The 21,218-nt window shown below is 45.6% G+C and overlaps 1 protein-coding gene and 1 long non-coding RNA gene across 10 annotated transcripts in view; both read right to left on the reverse strand.

Moving 5' to 3' along the window:
• Positions 1-8,567: 8,567 nt before the first annotated feature.
• The window catches only part of UVRAG (UV radiation resistance associated), a 283,373-nt gene continuing 270,722 nt past the window's right edge, over positions 8,568-21,218 (reverse strand). For all 9 annotated transcript variants that reach the window (XM_014540397.1, XM_014540405.1, XM_014540399.1 and 6 more), the window contains one exon: positions 8,568-10,465. In XM_014540397.1, the coding sequence (XP_014395883.1) occupies positions 9,763-10,465 (703 nt within the window). In that variant the 3' untranslated portion in view covers positions 8,568-9,762. The remainder of the gene's footprint in view (positions 10,466-21,218) is intronic.
• On the reverse strand, positions 15,490-17,042 carry LOC106726250. The gene is made up of 2 exons (XR_001362279.1): positions 15,979-17,042; positions 15,490-15,862 (listed from the first exon to the last, which is right to left on the reverse strand). It is a non-coding gene; the product is annotated as an uncharacterized LOC106726250 (long non-coding RNA).

Here is a 21,218-nt window from a genome sequence, read left to right on the forward strand (position 1 = left end):
AATTGATTTCAGAGCGGAAGGGAGAGAGAGAGAGATATTAACATCAATGAAGAGAGAGGATCATTGATCGGCTGCCTCCTGCAGGTCCCCTACTTGGGATCGAGCCCGCAACCCAGGCATGTGCCCTTGATCAGAATCGAACCCAGGACCCTTTAGTCCGAAAGGCTGATGCTCTATCCACTGAGCCAAACCAGCTAGGGCCCTGCCTATTTTTTTCATCAGGTCCTCTAGCATTTGGCTAAAGATACAGACAGCTTATGCTCAGAGTTTGGGTCTTAGGCCTTCTGCAATTCTCTCACGTCTAGAATTTCACCCTTAAGTTTCCAGCTACTCTTATGTCTCTAACGCTACTCTCTGCAACCTAAGGTGGTGAGGCTGCGATTTCCCACCTGCCGCAGCATGGAGGGCTTGTGAGCACCATCATAAATCTTACCTTTCAGTCGCAGTTTTTCAAGAGTCAAGACTCCTTCAGCTCCTGTCTGTTTTGAGACACTTCCCAGGGCCTTTAAATAACTGTTTAAAAAAATTTTTGTCCATAATTTTTCATAACCGTTATCTGCAGAAAGGTCATGCACGCTTCATGAAGTTTCTCCCACTGCATTCTTTTTAAGACGACGAGAGCATGTCACTCTCCACGCTTAAGACCCTTCGAAGATTTCCCATGCGCTTAAGATAAAACACAAAATCCCCAGTAAGACCTGTGACACCACTCAAAGAGTAATGTGTAGACTCCTTTAAGGTTAAATTTTCCTGTGGAGCCTCTAAGGTTGAACATTTATTTTCATTTATAATATTGCCTACACAAGTCTGGCCAGCATAGGGTCTTTCCTTTCTCCATCCCCTTCCTGGGGCCTGGCGGGCACCGAAGCCAGAAAACAGAGGGGGCATTCGGGAACGTGGCCAAGGTGAAGCGAGAGACAGAAACGTTTTTGGCAAAACAGTGCTAAGACGGGCCCCATCTGGGCACTGCAAACGGTCAGGCTGCCTGGTGGACGCTTTGCCGTCAGGATCCAAAGGCTCCGTCCCCTGCCTGGGCCCTACTGGGGCTGAGGCGAAGGAAATGTGTAACCCAAAGGGGGAGGGAAACCCAGGAGTTAAAGGCGTCCAGGGAAGTAATAGGGAGGGGAGAGGGCTGGCCACCGAGGACACTCAGGGGTCTAGGGCAGTGATGGCGAACCTTTTGAGCTCGGCGTGCCAGCATTTTGAAAAACCCTAACTTAACTCTGGTGCCATGTCACATATAGAAATTTTTTGATATTTGCAACCGTAGTAAAACAAAGACTTATATTTTTGATATTTATTTTATATATTTAAATGCCATTTAACAAAGAAAAATCAACCAAAAAAATGAGTTCGCGTGTCACCTCTGACACGCGTGTCATAGGTTCGCCATCACTGGTCTAGAGCAAAGGCCAACGTTGGGGCAGGTGATTGCAGCCCCTCCTATCGCCTCTCCTGCCCCACATCTCAGGGGAGGGCAGGTGTGGTCCAACCCTGAAGTAAGGACCGTTTATACTGCCTCCTCATTCCTGTGTTTTGTTTTGTTTTGCAAATTTTCTGCAAGGAAAAATTGTTTAGTACTGACTCTTCCACCCTTCCATTTTCACTCTCAAGAACCTTTTGCAAACAAAAAGCTAAATATAAACTAACACTTCAATTGCTCCTACAATCACAGAGCCAAAACAAGCTTACAAATTAAAACCACACAAAACTACAAAGCCAGAAAAATGCCTATTAAGAATATCAATCTATGTGATGGATGCTATTTTGCTGCAACGACATCACCTCCAACTGGCACGACCTCCACTTTTAAGATGCCCACACACCCCTGACCACTCACTTCTCCCATGTCTTTTCCTCTGAACTTCCGAGATCCCTTTGTGCGGGCCACAGGCCCTGGCTCACTTGGACTGCTCTCAGCAGGAATGCTGCATTGTTTGTCCAGCGGCCTCCTTTGTCTCCACTCAGTGGCGGGGAGAGCAGTGTAGCATTGAACTAGGTGTTTTTCATTCCTTTGACCCCTTCACTTGCCCCACCATTTACTGCCCCCCCTCCCCCCGCGAGGGCAGTGTGGATACAATCCAAGACGATAAAGGGGATTGAAGACCTGCCTGTCTCCAAAGCCAGGCTTTCATTGCAAGGGCAGGCGCTGCTGTTGAGCAAGAAAAGGCTTTGTGAGTTCTGACCGGACAGAGCCTGGGCCGGGGAACTGTGAGGGCACAGCCCTTAGAAGGCACAGCTGTAGAGGAGAGAACACAGGCCAGCGATGATAGAGGAGTAGCTTCCCGCCTCTGAAAAAGGAATGAAGGTCTGAAGAGCCGCAGGGGGTTATTTAGAAGGGAAAAGCTGGACCCCAAAGTCAAAAGGCTGCTGAGTCTGAGAGGGGCTGGACCTCCCCTGTCCCTGCCCCAATCTGGGGTCTAAATAGGACATAGGTTTGGCCAGTGGCAGACAAGGGACCCAGCTGCCCAGGGTCTGCCAGGAAGATTCTAGGCAAGTCTTCACAGGAGCTCCGTGTTCCTCAGGTGTCCCCACGGCCAACCAGCAGAGGGGAGGTCCAGGCAGGTGGGCCTGAGGGCAGCCTCAAAGCATGAGAGAGAGTGGGCAGGGGCCTAGGCCCCTCCCCACGGGTGCCACGCAGATCTGAGGTCTGGGCATGGAGAAGAATGACCCAGGCGAGAGGACCTGGAGACCAGAACCACAGAGGGGCCTCGCGGTGGAGGCCAGCGCCAGACACCAGATGAGCCGACCAGGGGCAGGCTAGCGACACTCTCAGAAACTCGGAACCTGGGGTCAGAGTGGCTGATGGGTGTGGTCAGGGAGGATTGGGAATTTGACCCCAAAGAGGATAAGTTTTAACCAGAAGTGACTGAGTTGCCTTGAAGCGGCAAGATCAAGAGTTTTCTGCAACTAGCTGAAGAGGGCATGCGTTTAGTTCAGGGCAGTTACGGGGAAATGAAGTTACATTCTGCACACCTGGGCTGTGACTGTCGGTTAAAACCTGCCAGAGATGCTAGTATTCCTCATGCCAATGGGAAGGTCCATGCAGCTGCAGGGGCCAACAGCGAAGCCGAGTCCTACGGGACCCAGCCAGAGGGGCCAGGATGTGTGCTCTTATTGTTCGTTTTAAATCAATACTACGATGCAAAATACTGTGGGGAGAAAACTGGGCAGGCGGAAGGGTGGTGCTGTGAACCCCAGTTTGAGAAAACCTGGCCATTGCCCACCTCTCCAGCCCCATCCCTCCTCACTCCCCCTCAGCCCTCGGGTTACCTTTGAGTCCTTCCCATGTGCCATGCTTCCTCCTACCTCAAGGCTTTGAATACCTGTCCCCTCGGCCTGGAATGGGCTTTCTAGCTTCAAATGTGTTTACATTTTACTTCCCCGAAGGACGCTTGCCTGAGATCCAAGGCAAAGTGGGCTCCTCAAGTTACACTCTCATGGTGGCACTGTGGGTTTTCTTCACAACACCCCCGCCCCCCCATGTCCAGCTAGTGCCCGGCCAACAGGGGGCGCCCAGTCAATGCTGAATGGACGAATGGACGAAGGGAACTGTGTCCTGCAGCTCAGATGTCATGAGAAATGACTCAGAGGTTCTGGTTTCAAGTCCTGCCACATTTTAACTCTGAACTGAGCGATGACACTGACTTCTCAGCCTCACCTGCCTCCTCTGTACAAAGGGCGCTCCGCACACTGGCACCGACCCAGCAAACTCTCCCCCGCACTCTCTGTGCCCTCACACAGGTGCCTGCCGCGGGGGGCGCAGGGCTGCTGGAGGGGACACCCAGGGAGACACACACAGAAAGCGTACAAGGGGCTGGCGGAACGTGTGACGCACAGTGAGCCACACATGCACGTCACACACGTCATTAAAACCGTTCCAGTAGTCACATTTTAAGAAGTAAAAAGAAACTGATAAAATTAAAAATATATTTTACTTAATTCAATATACACAAAATATTCACTTTCCAACATGGAATCAATATGAAAATGAAAGCATTCTTTACGTCCCATCGTTGTAGTACGTCTCTGAAATTCACTGTGAATTTTACACGTCCTGCGTGTCCTACTTTGGCCGAGCCACTTTTCAATTACTAGTCACCATGGCTGGGGGCTATCTGGGCATCACAGATAGAGCTGTGGTCATAATCGGGGTCGAGCATTTGCCAAGAATTCATTCATCGGTGCTGTGCTCTCCCATCAAGAGGCATACACTGTGTGCTTTTCTCTCTTTTTGTGACACGAGCAGCCACGGATGATCATTGTCCCAGAGGCATGAATTCATAGCAGGTGCCAGGTGGTGACAGTCTCACTCTACTAGCCCTTCCAAATCTTTTCACTTGGAATATTTCTGTAAGAGAAACTTCCCCTCATCAACCGACAGGTTAACTAGTGTGTGCAATGCGTGCAGGGAAGGTAAGTCAACGTTTGATCCTTCCCTTTACCCACAGCTCTCGGGGTTACAGCTGACGGGGACAGGTCGCCGTGCTTGCTGCAGGGAGCCAGGGAGGGAGGTGACTCCAATCCAGGTGGCAACCCCAGCCATGGTGAACCCCCGGGCAGCCAGCCAATCCTCTCCCCTAAACCCCAGGAATTTCCTTCAAAAGGCCTGAGAAGCCCCAGCCGCCCCAGTGGTACCCCGAGTGCTTCACAACAAGTAGTGAGAAGGAGGCTCCGCCCCTGTCCTGCCAGGCTCTGGGCACCGCGGCAACCTGAGACAGGTTTTGAGGAAGGAACACAATGAACCCCTGGAGCAGGAGGAGTCTCTGTCCCGGCCTCAGGAAAAACCTCAGCCCCGGCTGAGGAGGAGGGCACAGGCCCAGAGAGGTCAAGCGCCTTGCCCGGGTCACACAGCCAGTGAGCGGCAGGGCAGGGCTCTGCACCCCGCCTGGCTGTCTTCAGGCTGAGGGCCCAGACTGCTTCCTTCCTGCCTGCTCGTAGGTGCTTCTCAGAGTCAGGTGAGTCCTTATCTCTGTCCACTCCCACTCTCCATTCCTTCCAGGTGTGCTGCTTGTGATCTAGCGGGGACGGTGAGAAGCCCCTTTGTACAAAACCAGAGGGATCCGAGCCTGTGCTCTCCCCTTGGCGTTCTGGGCTGGCGGCATCGATTGCACACCGGCTGCATTTTTCTCATTTTTATCTCCGGGGGCCTGGCTTGCTGCAGCGATTGCACACCGGCTGCATTTTTCTCATTTTTATCTCCATGCACGGCTGCTGCTCTTTTTCTGGACTGCTGACACTGCCAGTCTCTACAAAGTGTGGAATTATTTTATAGACATGTATTTTTTATTCATTTAAAATCCACAAGGCTGAGCTGTCTACCTACAAAACTGTAATTAGATGCGCTAAGAGGAAAAGGAAAAAAATAAAAAGGGCTTCTATCTACTTGAAGTGAAATTAAGAGCTCTGGGCACCAATTCAGCAATCAGCGAGGCGGCTGGAAGCTGTGAGAGAATATTTCTGGATGAGGTGGGCCTAAATCAGTCCATCTGCCAGGTGTTAAGAAAGATGAAAATTAAGCTCATGAGGCCTCTGGGCTGTGTCTCAACGCTGTGTCCATGCCACCCACCCCAACACCTGAAACACTTGACATTTGTTTAGAGCTTAGTTTCTCAAAAGTTCAGTCCTGGCACACCCTCAACGTGCACAGAATGAGAAATCGTCCCACCACAACCTGAGACACATGATGCAAGAAATCCCCGTTGAATGACTGGCTCCTCCCCATGTGCACGGCGCTTCACAAAGATTAAGCGCTTTCTTAAACATGTTTATCTCTTTCACACTGTCCACCCCTGGGAGTGCGTGCATGGTATTATCCCCACGTCACAGATTGGGAGACTGAGTGGCTTCGCCCAAGCGCTGGAACAGGTAATGGTGGTAACAAGTCTCAGGGACCCTGTCACTATGCCGTGGCCTCCACAGGACAAAAGGGAACTGACAAGGAGGGTGCAGGCCCCATACAAGCAGAACGGCAAGGGCAGAATTCTCTCTGAGCTCCTACAGATTGGAAAGTGGGGGTCCTTAAAAGTACAATGACTTGACCTGTCAGAGCTTCGCAGTGGCTGAATCGGGGGTTCAGAATGACGCTTCTCAAGAGTGGATGCTGGCCGAGCTCTTCGTACCGCACAGTAAACCTCATTTGCTATTCAATCTTTACCCTGAAACGTGAGGGCCACATGGATGCACCTCTTTTTCTGACAGGTTTGTTTTTTTTTCTAAGCAAAAGGGAAAGATGAAAGAGACTCAAGCAAGTCTCACTACAATCTATTCTAGCCTCAGCGTGGCTGCCAGTCATAATTCAGATCTAAGCAGGTTACTCTTCTGCCCTCAAGCCTGGGAGGGGCACCTGAGTTGCCCACTGAATGCATTCAAATGTCTTGACTTGGCACCTACGTCCTTCCCATGGGCCTGCAATTCAACTTCTCCTCTCACCCTTCTTCACATTTGCTCAGACCCCAAGCACAGCAAATTTCTTGCTGCTCTGCAAACACACAAGACCCCACCTTGCCTCTGGGCCTTTGCCACACGGTTCCCTCCATCTGTGATGTGAAATCTTACATAGCTTTCCATCTGCATTACCCTCCAGGAACCTTTCCTGATCCCTGAGTCAGAGTGGCTTTCTCTGCACCCTACAGGACGGCCGCATATCCCTCAGCATATAATTAATCACACTGAATTATAATTGTTAATAGAACTACCTCCCCCTTCCACTGGAGAATGTGGCAGAGGTCAAGGCTTATTAATCTTTGTATTAACCTTGTTTAGCCAGAGAGAGAAAGAGGAGAGAGAGAGAGAGAGCGAGAGCTAGTTAGTTTAATAAATGTGGAATGGCTGGCTGACTGAGAACAAGGTCTTCATACTTAACTCAGCTTCAATATGAAATTCAAAACAATGAAGAAAACATGACTCAAACATAGCAGGGAAATAACATACACTTTTACTCTCAAAATAAATACTAATCAATTTTATTTTATAAATACAGATGCTGAGTTTTCTTCCAATTACCAACAGATCAGTTTCACATGCCATTTATTATTGGTGGTGGCTTAAAAAATTATTTAAATAACCGGCTAGGTCAGGATAAATGGGCACCATTAGAACTGCTAAAAAAATATAGCTGGATACAATCTTCCAAAACTAATATTCTGAGGGGGGGAAAAATCTCTGGAATTTCTAAAGTGGGTAAGAGGAAGTGGAGAGAGAAAACACAATCAAATATCCATTTGATAACATTTGCTGGCTGTTAAAAGTGTCTCAGTTACATGAAAGCTGTAAGGGCTCTTAGTCGTGCAGAATTGGATAGTGGTGAGCTTTCACTTCAACGTCTATCCATCCTTGAAGCAAACTTGATGTTTTAGTGATTTACAAGACTAGAAAGATTAGTAGATGATAACTCATCCCATCCTTTGGCTATGGCCACTTTAGAGGCAAAACAAATTATGCAGCATTGGAAGACGTTGAATAGTTATTTCTGGAGACATGGAATTCTGCAGGTTCTACCCAGGTCATGGCAGAAACTGCAGACATCAAAAATATTCAAATGAAAACACAAAATGCAAACTAAACAAACCCAAACCTAGGTGGTGTTTTCAGGCATAACATCATTGGACCCTGTGGATCAAGCAAATGTATAGGTAACTACTGATCGGCTCTGAGCAATCTAATCACACTCATGGCACTGTTGGGGGGTGAGACGTTGTGAACCCAGGAATCAGGTAGTCACAAACGACAGTCGGGTGGATGGAGCCCCAGAGCTCCATCTGGCTGCGTGGAACCCGAGATGAACACCGGGACAGGGGCTCTGAGTGGGGCCCTCTGCGTGGTGCTGCCAGGAGCCAGGCTGCAGGGCCTGCAGTGGACACACCTTGTCTCTGAGTTTGGCATAGTTTAAAGTCCACTCCCATATCTTGGAAAATCACAATCGCATGTGATTCACTCACACAGTCCACTGTTTAATTCTCACACAGTCCTTCAAAACCTATTGTTTTTTTTTGGGGGGGGGGTATTGTTACTTCATTGGAGGACCCCACAGACCAGTCTGACGAATATCTCAACTGTGTCTATCTCCACCCTCTTTGATTCTAAAACGAATGACAGTACAGTGCAAAGAAGCTGGGCCTCTACAGATGGCTTCTACTCCAGCTTTGGAATAGTCTACCTTTTTATGTGGAATTCATACGGACTTCTTGAGATCGAGTTAAAGCTTTTAATTGCTTGCGAGCTGGGTCTGTCTGTCATGCAATGATTCTGTGAGTTCCCTTTACATGGAAAACAACAACATGAGCTATTCCATTTCAAATGTGGCTATAAATTAAAATTGAGCCCAGGAATGCTTGGAAAAAAATATGAAAATGATTATGAAACCTATGAGTTAAGATGTTATGTAGGACAAATGCAGCTACTAGAGAGTACACCAGTGAAGGTGTTTGTGTTGCTATAACAACAGGTAAATTCAAATGAAGTCAACACATTAGCTTAGATGCAGCCCTAGTTTTGTTCGGGCTGGTCCTATCTTGACGAAATACATAAAGATGTAGTTTCAAGAAGAATTCGAAGCTGGAAAAAAAAATCAGGTCGAGTGAAGTACACTCAATTTTTATTCTTCTATACAATACATGGATACACGGATAAATTTTCCTTAAAGAACTTGCAACCCTGAGGTGATGTCCTTGGGTAAATAAAATGTAAAGCAATAGCAAACGAAATTTGAGCTCCAGGAATGACAGTTGGACTTCAAAAACATAATTTAATATTTATGCAATTGCACACATATCAATGGTATTCTATGCCTCATCTAGTATTAGTCCAACAACCTCAACTGCCTTGCAGTTTGCACATTGGATGGCCTGACTCTCTACATATACTTCATCACATACCATGTCTTCCAACTGAAATGTAATAAATTAATATGGGCTGTACACAGGCGGATTTTGTCTGGTGAGTGCACTGCCAGGAAGCGGCCTAGTTTTGATTGCAGCATCTGCCCACATAAACACTCTGGCCCTCAAAGAGGATTGGATGCCATTTGATTATACAACCTTGGGGTCCTCAAGGGTCCCTGGGATCCACCGAATTTGAGGGCTACCTCAAAGCCATGGCTGATCAGAGGAGGTGGAAGGTCAGAGCTACTGTATTAAAGAACCCGTGAATCTGATGTCCTTTTTTCAGAGTGCACAATGCATCCACTGTGAAATGGGGCAACAGTGGAGTCTCTCGGTTGCCTGTGAGGCATGGGGGCAAGGGGAGGGGCATATGCGCCTGGGTCTAAGGAGACTATTGTGCTTCTTATTCATCAGCCTAATGAATGGCCAAAGATCCTTCAGTAAATGGTAGAAATCTTTTTCTAAATATTCAATTTTTCCCAAAGTTTTATAAACTGGTGAGGGCAAATGCTTGAGAAACTAAAGGTGAGTTCATTATATTCTTTATATATATTATCATCTTCCCTCTGGGGATAACATAGAAGAGCAAATAAAAAAGCAGACGAATACCTATAAGGTGACTCAAGCTAGAGAGTGACTTTTGCCTTCAAACAACGGTCAGGCCTGTAAAGCCCATCTTGCAAGCATAATCTAACTTCGTCTGGCCCACTGATACACAATGATCCTGAGTCCCTCCTCCATTCACAAAGTCTATTTTCCCGAGGAATATCCTCCATTAATATTTATTTTGTGTCATAATTATTACAAAGGGTAACCAGTGCAGCTTTATCCTCATTTTAGGCAGTAGTCCTGTCCTGGACCGACTGTCTGTCTGCTCGCTTCACTTATCAGAGCTCCTGCGTGGCCGGCGGAAGCTGGATACGTTTTCGTTCAGTGCATAGATCCTTCGGGAGAACTCTTCAAATTCTCCCAGAACTTGTTCGTCACACTCCACTGCCACAGCACTGTCCACTGGGATGCAGTTAAATGCTTCTAGCTGGTCACTGGAGGTGAAACCTGTGGCTTCCATCCCAATGATCTCTTCCGCTTGCTCCACGGCACAGCAGAGCTCAGCTTCTGAGCCGGGGTGGAACTCACCCGGGAGCTGGGCGCTGGCGGGGCCGGCCTGCTCGCTGGGTAGGAGAGAGCCATTCACCGTGGCTAAATGCCCAGGGAGGGCTTCTCCTTGTTCTTGGCCAGTGTTTACACTCACGGGGCCCACGTTTAAGCTGTTGCCCAAATCGACTCCCTTTTTCTGGTTTTCTTTGGAGAAGTCCAAGGAGGTATCCAAGGAGGAGGACAGAGTTGTTGTCTTTCTCTCGGACTCTCCCAGGGAGGGGGTGGTGGGCCCAGGCTGGGCTACTGCTGAGTTGTAGCTGGGAGGAGGGGTCCGGTAGTGGAGTCTCTCGTTCTCTGAGCTGGCCCGTTTTCGGTGTCCTTTGTCTGGCGAAGGAATGCCCCCAGAGAAGCCTCCATCTGCACCCCCAAATATGGAGCTTTGTCTCTTTGGAACAGGGATTGCACTGGAGGTGTGATGTCTGTCGCTAGAAGATAAACAAAAAGGAGAAGTTAACTTCCAACTTCAGAACTAAGTTTAAGCCTTCTGGATCCAGAGACAGGAAATAGCATGCTTAGGTTTGAGTTAATAAAAATTGATAATAATTATTCTTAGTACAAACTGTAGTGCCCGAAGGGAAGAAACAACCCAAAGCATTCTGAGTTCAACTTTGGGAGCTTCCTTCAAGAAGGATCAAGACATAATGAAATATATCCAGAGGAGAACACCAGGGTAGGATGGGGGATAGAAACCATGTCATATGGGGAAGAGTTTCAGTCACTGGAGGGATTGGATCTAGAAAGAACAATATATAAAGGATGCAACCAACTTTACACATCTGAAGGGCTAGCCATATTCTTGTTCTTTCTTTTTAAAAACATATTTTTATTGATTTCAGAGAGTAAAGGGGCAGGAGGGTAGGAGGGAAGGAAGGAGGGGGGGAGGGAGGCAGGGGGGTGGGAGATAGGGAGAGAGAGAGAGAGAGAGAGAGAGAGAGAGAGAGAGAGAGAGACATCAGTGGTGAGAGAGAATCATTGATTATTGGCTGCCTGCACGCCCCACACTGAGCCAGCAACCTGGGCATGTGCCCTGACTGGGAATTGAACCCTGACCTCCTGGTTCATATTCTTATTCTTGTTTTTCATATTCAACTTATTTTATCTTCATAAAGCAGGTATCCTTATTTGTCAGAGAAGTTTAGTGACTTGCTCATGGTACCGCAGTGAAGCCATGGCAAGGCTAGACCAGAACTCATGACTCTTGACGTGATGATCAATAGCTTTTCCAATACCCAAATGCTAATCACCTTGGATTAGAGAACTGACAGAGAGAGGATCAAGGATATACATATATTTTAATGAAAATTTAATCTGGGAAACGACTTCTCCTTTACAAGATGGTCACACACGTTTTATAAGTTTGGCCTTAAGTGCCTTCTTTCAGACTTGAGTTACTTCTCAGGAAGATACTTCGGGCCAGCAATAATAATCACTCTTAAGCGATACAAGTTTTAGTTTCTAAAGTAATTTCATACACATCATTTCATTTTGTCCTCACAAAAACCCTGTCAAGAAAGCAGAGTATACATTACTGCTCTTAAGTCCGAAATAATAAATAACAATTAGTTAATGGAAAGAGAGTATTCAGACCCTGGAAATAATGGTCATGTTATACACTGTGCTAGTAAAACCACCCTAGAGGACTGAGCACAATTTTTGATATTATACTTGGATGAAGCTAGTCAGCTTCAATAGAACTATAGGAACAGACTGGGTCCAGAGACAGAGGGAGGCAGAAACACAAGACCCATTAGACTCGTGTGTTCTGCAGGTGAGGAAACACACACACCGAGGCTGTTTGCACAAGGGCAACTACCAGGCATGAGCAGAGGCTAAACTTGAGACTATACCCTCCTAACAAACAGCTACTCCATGTGCCCGGCCTGGGGGACGGGAAACAAATGCAAGACGGAGCAGGCCCTGCCTCTGAGGAGCTTCCGAGCTTGTAGGAGAGAGCCATCCACAGTCACTGAAACAAAACACTTCCAACTCACAATAGTGATGTGTCTTGAAAAAGAAGAAAGGAGCGAGGGTTCCTTCTACCTGTGTCCACAGCCACAAGCCCTTGAACCAGCTCCCTGCTCCTTCTCTGTTTTTTGTTTTTTCCCCAATGCTGGATTATCCCTGTGATCTCAGACACCTAAGCAAGGCTTATTCTTCTTGAGAAAAGGCAACCACAAGGCTGCTAATCCCAGGCCCGTCAAACAACCTTGCTTGGCTCTAAGTGTTGGTGCCAGGAGAGATTTCATAATTAGGGGTGGCCTGTGGGGTGCACAGACCCGGGCAAGCACACCGGTAAATTACTGTTTTTAGTTCTCAAGAAAAACAGAGCAAAACCTGCTGGCCTTAATCTAGGTTTTCAGTTAATATGTTGTCAAAACTCCCAGGAACTGGGCAAGCCACACATTTTTGCGAACCTTGTAGTTTTCACTCTCCCACTTGTCGACTGCCCCTCTCCAAGTGATTCTGCAGGAAGCCTAGGCAATCAAACCGAAACAGAGCATCAGCACTACCCACCGTCTATCCCCACCCCGGCCGAGGAGGCATGGGAAGCACCAGGTGAACCAGCCTGGGACAGGGAGGTGACAGTGTGGCATGGAACTAGACGTCTGGTGCTCACCCCTCTCGGTTATGAAGGGTGAATGCCATGACACCTCCCCTGCCGCCAACGCCTCCCCTCTCCCCACCCCAGCCTGCTCTGCTTCCCTCCTAGGCTGATGAAAGGCAGCGCATGAGAAATGGACCAGGGGGCAGCAGCAGTGCGTATGGCACAGAGGACAGGGGTTTGTAGTCCTCTAGGGCAGCGGTCACCAACCGGTGGTCCGTGAGGTCCGAAAGGTTGGCGACCACTGCTCTAGGGTTCTGAGACTCCCTGAAGGCTCTCCTCAACGTTGCACAACAGAAAAGTAATAAAGTGTGACATCCCTCCTGGCAACTACAACGGGAAGGGAACTCCCATTTTCCTGAGCATCCACAATGTTGAACCCTCACATCTACCCTGTGAGAAAGGCAGGCGGGTGAGTGGGTTCTGTGGTTTAAGGTGCAGAACTAGACTCAGTCTGACTCTAGAACCCACACAGTCTGTCTCATCCCACAATTTGAATCATATTCAAATTCAACTAACATTTGCTAAAAGCCCATGATACGCCAGACTTCAAGCTACCAGTACATGCCATTCTACAGGCCTTTTCATTGAATTCGTCCAGCCTACTAGTATATCTAAGTTCTGGGGTGTTACTCCCATTTTAAAGGGTGTATTCTTAGGCTTTTGAGAGGTAGAGACTGATATTTTCTGACATCCCGATTTTATGATATTCTTTTCCTGTTTCCTTGGATTTTTATGAGAATCCAGGTAACGATAGCTTGAGATACAATTTGGAAAACTCTAGTAACATAAAATGTTCCCTCTTAATAAGGGCAAGGAAATGCATTATTATGGACAGGCGATAAAGAAGTCTGCGTATCTAAAGTTTACCCTTTAATCATCACATTTGTCTTTTTTATCATTTTTAGCCATGTGCAATAAAACCTTTCCAAATTTTCATTAAAGTATTTCTTATAATCTTAAAAAGAGTAAGCTGAACAAAAAGGGTGTCTTCTTTGTTTAACTGATTTTTAGAGAGAGGGGGAGGAGGAGGGAGAGGGGTAGGGGGAGGGAGAGAGGGAGAAGCATCGATGTGAGAGAAACATTGATCGCCTGTCTCCTGCACGCCCCCTATGGGGGATCAAGCCCACAACTCGACATGTACTCTGACCAGAAACTGAATAGGCAACCTTTCAGTGTATGGGACAATGCCCAACCACTGAGCCACATCGGCCAGGGGCAATAAAGGTATCTTCATAACTTTGGGTCATCACTATGCACATGTATTACTAAACTACGACATAGTAAAGAGACTATAGGATTTTCAGTGGCCTGTTTCCTAGGATCTGAGTCTGAGAGTTCTTACACTGCACTTGAGCTTCCCCATGTCCTCTCTCACTGTCATGGCAGTGTGGCTGCATCCACCTCTCCCTACAGGGGCTTCTCTTTTTCTAATGTTTGCTTCTAATTCGCTGTGTTCTTGTAAAGTAGATGTCCTAAGAATTGTGTGCAAAGTAAGAGTAAACAGGATTGGAATGATGGGCCAGCAGATGTCCTGGGCATAGTATGCTTTATTATGAATTTTGTAACATTAGTTTTGGCTGCTCAGAATTAATTTTTTTTATTACTTCCAGGATCTTAGCAATGTTCCAGATTTTTAAGATAGCTGAGTTCCAAACAGCTGAAGTGTTGAATGATTACATTAAAATATATACAAACACACATGCATTTTTAATTATTGTAATAATTTTCCAGGGAAAATTAAAAAAATATAAACCATATGAAAAATAAAAATCTCTCACAAGGCTATTACCCATCAAATAACCACTGTTAATTTTGAATATTTTCCTTCCAGACTTTGATTTTATGTGTGTGTTTAATTTTAAAAGACCAAACAAACCTAAAGTTGTGTTTGTGGTAGGTATATACAATTCTGTAGTCTGCTGTTGGATGTTATTAAAATCTCTTGGTAAACAATTCTAAATGGTTGTTCCATTGACTAGAATATTATAATTTGCTTAATCATTCCCTTAGTTTTATAGATTAAGGGTATTTCTAAAATCTTACTCTTAAGAAACTGCTGTGAGCCTAGGGCAGGGTGGGGGCGGGCTAGAAGGGGTCAATAAGGGGACATATGTAACACTTTCAACAATGAAGATCTAAAATGTTAACCAAAATAAATTTAAAGAAGAAACTGCTGTGAGCATCTCTGTATAAAAACACAAAGCATACATTTTTAATAAAATTTGCTTTTCATATTTAATAGGTGTCCAGAAGAAACCTTCACTTCACATTTCAGTGGAAGCTAAATTTGTACGAGAAAGAAAAGGAGTATTTTATCTCTAGTATTGCCTAAAAAGGTAAAAGGTAGCAATTAAAAAAGGCAAATAATAGATCAAAAAAGAAGGCCCAGAAGGTTTCAAAATTCCTTTTGTCTGATTACAGTCTGGCTTTGTGATTATTTCATCTAGATGGAAGAAGAGGTCGAAACACATAGATTTCCTAATTACATGACCAATTTTTAAAGACTGCTGACAATTTATTTATCAAATGAAATTAGTATGCAATTTAAGCTGTGATGAGTAACTCAGAGGGAATTTCTACTCTTAGAAACAACCAGAGTGAACGTGGGTGTTTGGGAGGAGCGGACGCAGCAGGAAACGTGGGAACTTTGCTCTGTCTCCCACTCCTGCCTTAGACTACAGATTCGGGGGCACGGAGCCTGAGGTTTAAGCAACTGAACTGAGTCCCCCCGTTCACTGCACACATTCTTCTTCTCCTCAGCCATTTGCCTTGAGTAGATGTGTCTTCCAGCTTGGCTTAGATCCAAGCTGGAAACCTGGAAACATGACATCTGGGGTTTAATGCTGCAATTAAAAGGAATTTATTAAAAAACAACAACCCAAAGATATTGTAATTGCAAATTTACTAGGCCATGGTTTAGTGAAAACACAGCACAGACTGTTGAATAACTGAACCACATCCGGGCTGTTACATTACTTAATGATAAACCCATTGCTACAAGTAGAAAAGGATATCCTAGGGTCACAAACAATAGCATGATGGGGAGAAGCCAAGTGGATTGGAGTTTAGAGGACGAGGAGGACAGTCTGGTTTAAATTTGGCTTCTTTGGATCAAATCTTCTCTGATGTCTATAAACTAAGGTGATTAATTTCTTTCTCATTCTGCCAGTCCTCATTTATTGCAGTCAGTTACCTTCTGTTCTCCCTTCAGCTGTATCTGGAGGGAAGGACAGTGATGAGAAAGGATGTTCAAAGACCTGGATTCTATTCCTAGCTCTGCCACCACCATGAGCCTAGTTGGAGTTGTGACTTAAGGTTGAACTCGCCACTTACTAGTATTAGTTATATGACTGTAGGCAGTCACTTATCTCTCTGTGCTCCAGTTTTCTCCTTTGTAAAATGGATTGTTGGGCTGCGGTACGGAGTAAATAAAACGATGTGCTTCAAATCCTTGGCAAGATGCCTGGCAGATATACCGATGGTTGCTGTCATTATTATTAGCTTCCATGGGCTTCGGATTCCCAAAGTGTTTTACAGAAGGGATAACTGAGGCTCAAAGACATTTATGTCTTGGGCAGAAACATAGGGTAATGGGTAGCAGAGGAAAGACCAGAATACAGAGCTCCTTCCTTCTACTGTTTTCCCCTACACAGAACACTGGTTAAACAGGAATAATCAGCACTCTTCCCACCCACCCCCATCTCCACTTCGGCACACCAGGGAGCTAGCTGTAAGAAGCGGATAAAGAATTAAGGGTAGTATAAGAGTTTTGGAGAAGAAGTACTAAATCAATCAAAAGAGTTATCCTGCCCAACATGAAACTTCATTCCATTTTTTCTTTTCTTTTTTCTTGAGGACCTGGGGTGGGGAAAGCTTTGAATGAAGTAGAAATGCTCAAACTGCCTCTATTTACACGATCTACCAAATGCTTAGGGACTATAAGAACTTCCCAGAATCCTTTGTGGTACATTCCAGTTGTCCCCAAACCCCTGATGCATCATTTTTTCTGCATGAATTTAGCTTCAGGGGGAGAGTTTGTGTAAGAGGCAGAATTTCTCTATTTCCCCAGCGTCACCGAGGAGAACCACGTTCGAACTTTTATAGCCTTTACACAAATACCTGCCAGGAAGCCAACCTGGAGACAGTAGAACCCAGTCCATTCCTCTCTGTCATCCTCACCCCCACAACTTTCTCCTCCTCTTTCTTTTTTTTCTGGTTTTGTTGCTTAAAGCTACAGCCTCCTTTTACAGAAAAGGGACTGGGAGAGAGCAAACAAGATAAGAAAGCCCTGGTCCAGAAGTGTTCTCATTTCCACATCTCCCATAAGTAATATTCCAGAACTCCACATGCAACTCCATCATTACAAAACACAGAAATTGGTGAAGCACATCATTACTCCAAACCAGTTTCCTCTTCTGTAAATTGGGTATATCCATCCAACAGTTGTTACTGCAAGAATTAAATGAGATATACAAGCAAAATTCTCAGTACAACGAGCAGGTACTCTATAAATTGTTATTAAGAATAAAACAATAACAACTAACATTTATGAAGTACTATGGGGTAAGAAAGTCCTCTGTTAACAACTTTATACATGGTCTCATTTAATCCTCACATCTCTATGAATTGTGAACACCATCTGCATCTTACAAATGAGGAAACTGAGGCACAGAGATAACTTAACAAAGGCAGACTGATTGAATAAATGTGAGTTCCCTTCTCTCCCAGCCCCTAGGACTGCCACCAGAACACCTACACTTGACCTCTATTTCTGTTTGAGGGAGGAGTGAGAGTCAGAATAATTTTTAGGTCAAGTGGCTTGGTATCTTTCCTTCTCTCCTACATCATATCAAGCTCGTGTGGCGTTTCTGGCTTCCTAAGACTTGTTGGACTGTTACAGGAATGCTGCTGCATTTAAGCATGAATGATGAACAGAAACACATTCTGACACAAAATGATATACATGTGGAGACTTGAGGGGGAAATAAAATAAAGGGAAAATAAAAACTTCCCACATCAAGCAAGTTCCTGAGGCGGGGGTGCATTCGGAGCTGTGTGAGAAGATTTTTTCCTGTTCTCTTTCAGTCACTTGTACTTGTGTTATCTGTCTACAAGCAGGTCTCACTCTGTAAAGTATTAGGAAAGAGTACACTTCGTAGTCTCAAATATGTGTCGTTCCCTCCTACAAAATGTTTCCTCTGAGGAACGTTGCTAGATCACAGCTGGTCAAGATGCTAAATCTTGACGGTCTGGATCCTGGCCAGAATCTACAGCTACAACTCTGTGAAATAAGAATTCTTAAAAAGCAAAAAACCCCACAACAACCTTTTAAACAACATTTGATCTTCTTCTTTCTCCCCTTGTAGCAAGCGATGACCTCATGGCAGCGAGACCTCTACACGGAGGTGTTTAAGTTGGTTTACCGCCATCAGAAATGTTTGAAGCTCTAGGTACGAGTCCGCGCCAATATCATGTCAACTGTGCTAAAAAGCAATAATAGTTTCTCACCTTCTTAAAGATTACTGCTTAAATAATGCAGAGCAACGACAGGGCTGCTCCGGCTGCCAAAAGCAGGTTGCCAAGGCAAAGCCGAGGTAGAATTACGTCTTTTGGCAGCTAAGAAATTATGACATAAAGTTAGTTTTTTCAAAAAACAACCTCCATAAATTAGGCTACTATCCTTTTTCAAAATCCAGCCATGGCTGGATTTATCTTTCCCCTTTCTCTCTCTCTGGTCAAGTAGAAGCACAGAGCCTCCTTTTGGGAAAGCCAAGTTGAACGGCGAGATCTTATCTCCCAGGAGGTAGCTGGGGGTTAACAGTTTTAAGCATGCGGTATCCTGGCCACAGGCGAGCAGTCTAAAGACCTCTCACCATTACCAGATAAGTGAAAGTGCTTAATCTTTGCCCTGGATGTGAACAAAAACAAGAAACAAAATAAAAATAGAAGCAATCTTAGGCCAAAAGCATTGGCTGAATTCTGTGCCAATGGTCACTTTCCCCCCTGGGCTCAGCTTTAAAGGTTTCCTGCCAAAGTCTGACTAAATAAAAACAGTTTAAAAAGGTCTAAATGAACAAGGGAGCCTTTACATTTTCTTTAAACCGAGTACTGATGGAAAGACGAATTTCTGAAAGACAAAGTTCCAGAGGCAAAGGATAAAACAAGCAAGCTGAAGCCATCCCTTTCCCTGGGCCATGTGATGTGAGGGCTGGCCATCCACCCTCCGTAGCCCTGGGCCACAGGGCCCTGCCTGGAAGAGGGGCTCCAGCATAAGCCAGGAGACGAGGCTAAGGGGGTGCCCACAGCCAGGAGGCCTATCTGGAAGCCAGGCTCAAGGCTGAGCTCCTTGGGATCAGGGAATAGAGAATGATCCTCCAAAGAGACAAAAGAGGTCCCATGGGGGTGGGCAAGGCAACCTCTTTACCCATTAGCTTTCACTTTAAGGAATCATCATACAGCCTTAGCTGGTTTGCTCAGTGGTCAGAGTGTCAGGCCATGGGCTGAAGGGTCCCGGGTTTGATTCCCATCAAGGGCACATGCCTTGGTTGCAAGCTCAATCCCCAGCCCTGATCGGGGCATGTGTGGGAGGCAACCAATCGACGTGTCTCTCTCGTATCGATGTTTCACTCTGTCTCTCCCCCTCCCTTGCACTCTCTCTAAAAATCAATGAAAAAATATCCTTAGGTGAAGATTAACAAAACAAGACAAAACAAAACAAATCATCATACAAATTAATCTACGGACACAGTCAGGCAAAAAACAAGATGAGGACTGTAAAGTGGTCTGTAAAACAGAGAGATGCCAGGGATGGTACTTGGGGACCCGTGGGAGTGTCTGGTCAGCAATTAAGACAGGGGAGTAATAAAGTGTTTATGCTGAAAACTGGGAAAAAATAATAACTTTGCCAGGGAAGCCAGAGAAATAGCAATCTCACAGAGCCCAGCCCCAGAAAGAACTCTATAGGGAAATTAAAACCTATAGTTTTAAAGTCAGGGGATGCTTTCAGAACTTAAAAGGTTGATTGCAAAGAGAGCTCCAGGAAGCTTTGGACTCCAGAGGCCAATGACAGAAGCTGTGAAATTCAGTCTGTGAAAGATGCTGCTGAAGCTGAGCTGCCACCATGCTTCTAAGAAGCTCTGCCCTGAACCGAGGCACAGGGCTTTAGTTGGGTGTTATTTTCAAAGAAAAATGGATAGCACTTGCCACCATTTTTGGATATGCTGGAGGCCTTTGGAAGAAGTGCTTGAATAACATTTTTTTAAAAATTCATTTTGTTTTATTCGATTGATTTGAGAGAAAGAGAAACATGGATTTGTTGTTCCACTTATTGATACATTTGTTGGTTGATTCTTGTATGTGCCCTGACCGGGGATCGAACTTGCAACCTTGGCATATCGGGATGATACTCTAATCAATGGAGCTTCCCGGCCAGGGCCATTTAGCCATCATTTAATCATTGCTTAGTAAGAGACTGTGAGGGTCTCGGGATAACGTCTTGGGAACCTAATCTTATGTACCACCAAAAGAGGTGCAGTATAAAACTGTATGCAGATTAACAGGACATATAGGGTATCCTCCCAAAAATGTATACACACTTTAATAGCTGATTTCTATTACGTTTTAAAAATGAAATGTACTTTAATACAGCGGTCGCCAACCTTTCGGACCTCATGAACCACCAGTGGTCCACGGACCACTGGTTGGTGACCGCTGCTTTAATAAACACTGCCTTTATAATTTTCAGGGGACACCCTATAACAAATTAAATTATTTACTTCCTTATTCAAATACATATTGAGTGTACTATGCACAAGGCACTGTGCACTAGACATGACTATTTCTGGGGACTTTATCTAGAAGTTACTGTATCTGGGACACAACAATGATTGAGAAAAAAGCCATAGTTCCTGCTTTTACGGCGCTTACACCACTGAGGGAGAGGGCAGACATTTGTCAACAAAATTACAAACATCAATGCACAATGACCACCTCTAACACATGCCATGCAGTTTCTTAACATGGGTTAAGAAAGCTGGTGACAGAACTGACGCAGAGAGGCCAAGATCCGAAGGGTCAGTAGAATCCTTCACCAGGTGAAGAATGGGTTAGTGGGTGGGAGCACCTTCTAGGCAAGGGAACAGCATAAGGCAAGGCTCCATGTCACAAGACAGAGCACTGTGTGAGGACCCAAAAGGTCATCAAGTGAAGGACATGGAAGACAATAAGGTTGGAGAGGAAACCAGGTCTGTGCTATGCAGCGGCCCAAAGGCCATGTAAGAGTTTTTCTCCTCATCTAAGTTGTTAAGTGTTTTAGGCTCGGTGGGCATGGGGGAGGGAGAGAGATTAATTGATTGATTTGTATTTTGGAAAGTCCGCTCTGGCTGAGGTTGGAGGACAGACTGGAGGTGGGTGCTGGAGGACCACTGGCTGTGTAGTAGTTTAAGTGAGAGATCCTGGCTTGGACCAGAGTGGAAATGCATAGATATGAACAGACATATTAGGGGAAATCAGCAGGGGTTGCTAAGGTTGGACACAGGGTTGAGAGGGAAAGGGTGGATTATGCCTGGCTTCCT

Source organism: Myotis brandtii, unplaced genomic scaffold (genome assembly GCF_000412655.1).
Source record: "Myotis brandtii unplaced genomic scaffold, ASM41265v1 scaffold244, whole genome shotgun sequence".
NCBI lineage: Eukaryota > Metazoa > Chordata > Mammalia > Chiroptera > Vespertilionidae > Myotis > Myotis brandtii.